Genomic DNA, 741 nt, shown 5'->3' on the forward strand with positions numbered 1-741 from the left:
GCACAAGGGTGCACAACAGCAGGCGGGGGTGCACAGCGGCGTGCGAAGGCACACAGAGGGCGCACGGGGGGGTTTCACCAGGGCGGTCAGAGGCAGATGGGTGCACTGGGGTGCAGGGGAGCGTATGGGGGTGCACAAAGGCAGGGGGGGATGCACAGAGTTGCACAGGGTGCACGAGGACCCGCGGGGCGGGGGGGGGGTAGGGGCACTCCAGTGATGCCGGCGCCCGCAGGCCCGAGCACGACGTGCACGGAGGAGTCGTGCGCCAACCAGGGCGTCTGCCTGCAGCAGTGGGACGGCTTCACGTGCGACTGCACCATGACCTCGTACGGGGGCCCCGTCTGCAATGACCGTGAGTGGAGGGGGGGCGCGGGGAAGGGGGGGCGCGGGTGTCCCCAGGTCCCTCGCACAGGGGCGGCGCGGCCCCGAGCCTCTCGCGCAAGCTGCAGGTGGCCCCGTGCGCCTCGCACGAGGAGCCTGTGTCCCCAGGTCCCTCGCACGAGGCGCGTACGGCCTCACGTGCCTTGCGCGAGAGACGCGCGTCCCTTGCACGGGGTCCGCGTGTCCCCGAGTCTCTCGTGCGAGGAGCAGGCGGCCGCGCGTGCCTTGCACGGGACACGCGTGTCCCTTGCGCGGGGTCCCCGTGTCCCCACGCCATCAAGGCCCAGGTGAGTTCGGGGCAGAGCCGGCCCCCTGTTCGCACACGCGTGTGGGGCACGAGGGGCGTGCGAGGGCCGCTGA

The 741-nt window shown here is 72.6% G+C and overlaps 1 protein-coding gene across 1 annotated transcript in view; it reads left to right on the forward strand.

Moving 5' to 3' along the window:
• Positions 1 to 741, forward strand: part of LOC104834893 (neurexin-2-like) — a 33,002-nt gene that overhangs the window by 24,400 nt on the left and 7,861 nt on the right. Inside the window, exon 11 of the mRNA XM_010572558.1 lies at positions 233 to 352. Within this exon, the coding sequence (XP_010570860.1) occupies positions 233 to 352 (120 nt within the window). The remainder of the gene's footprint in view (positions 1 to 232; positions 353 to 741) is intronic.

Source organism: Haliaeetus leucocephalus, unplaced genomic scaffold (assembly GCF_000737465.1).
Source record: "Haliaeetus leucocephalus isolate CR32 unplaced genomic scaffold, Haliaeetus_leucocephalus-4.0 Scaffold343, whole genome shotgun sequence".
Lineage (NCBI taxonomy): Eukaryota > Metazoa > Chordata > Aves > Accipitriformes > Accipitridae > Haliaeetus > Haliaeetus leucocephalus.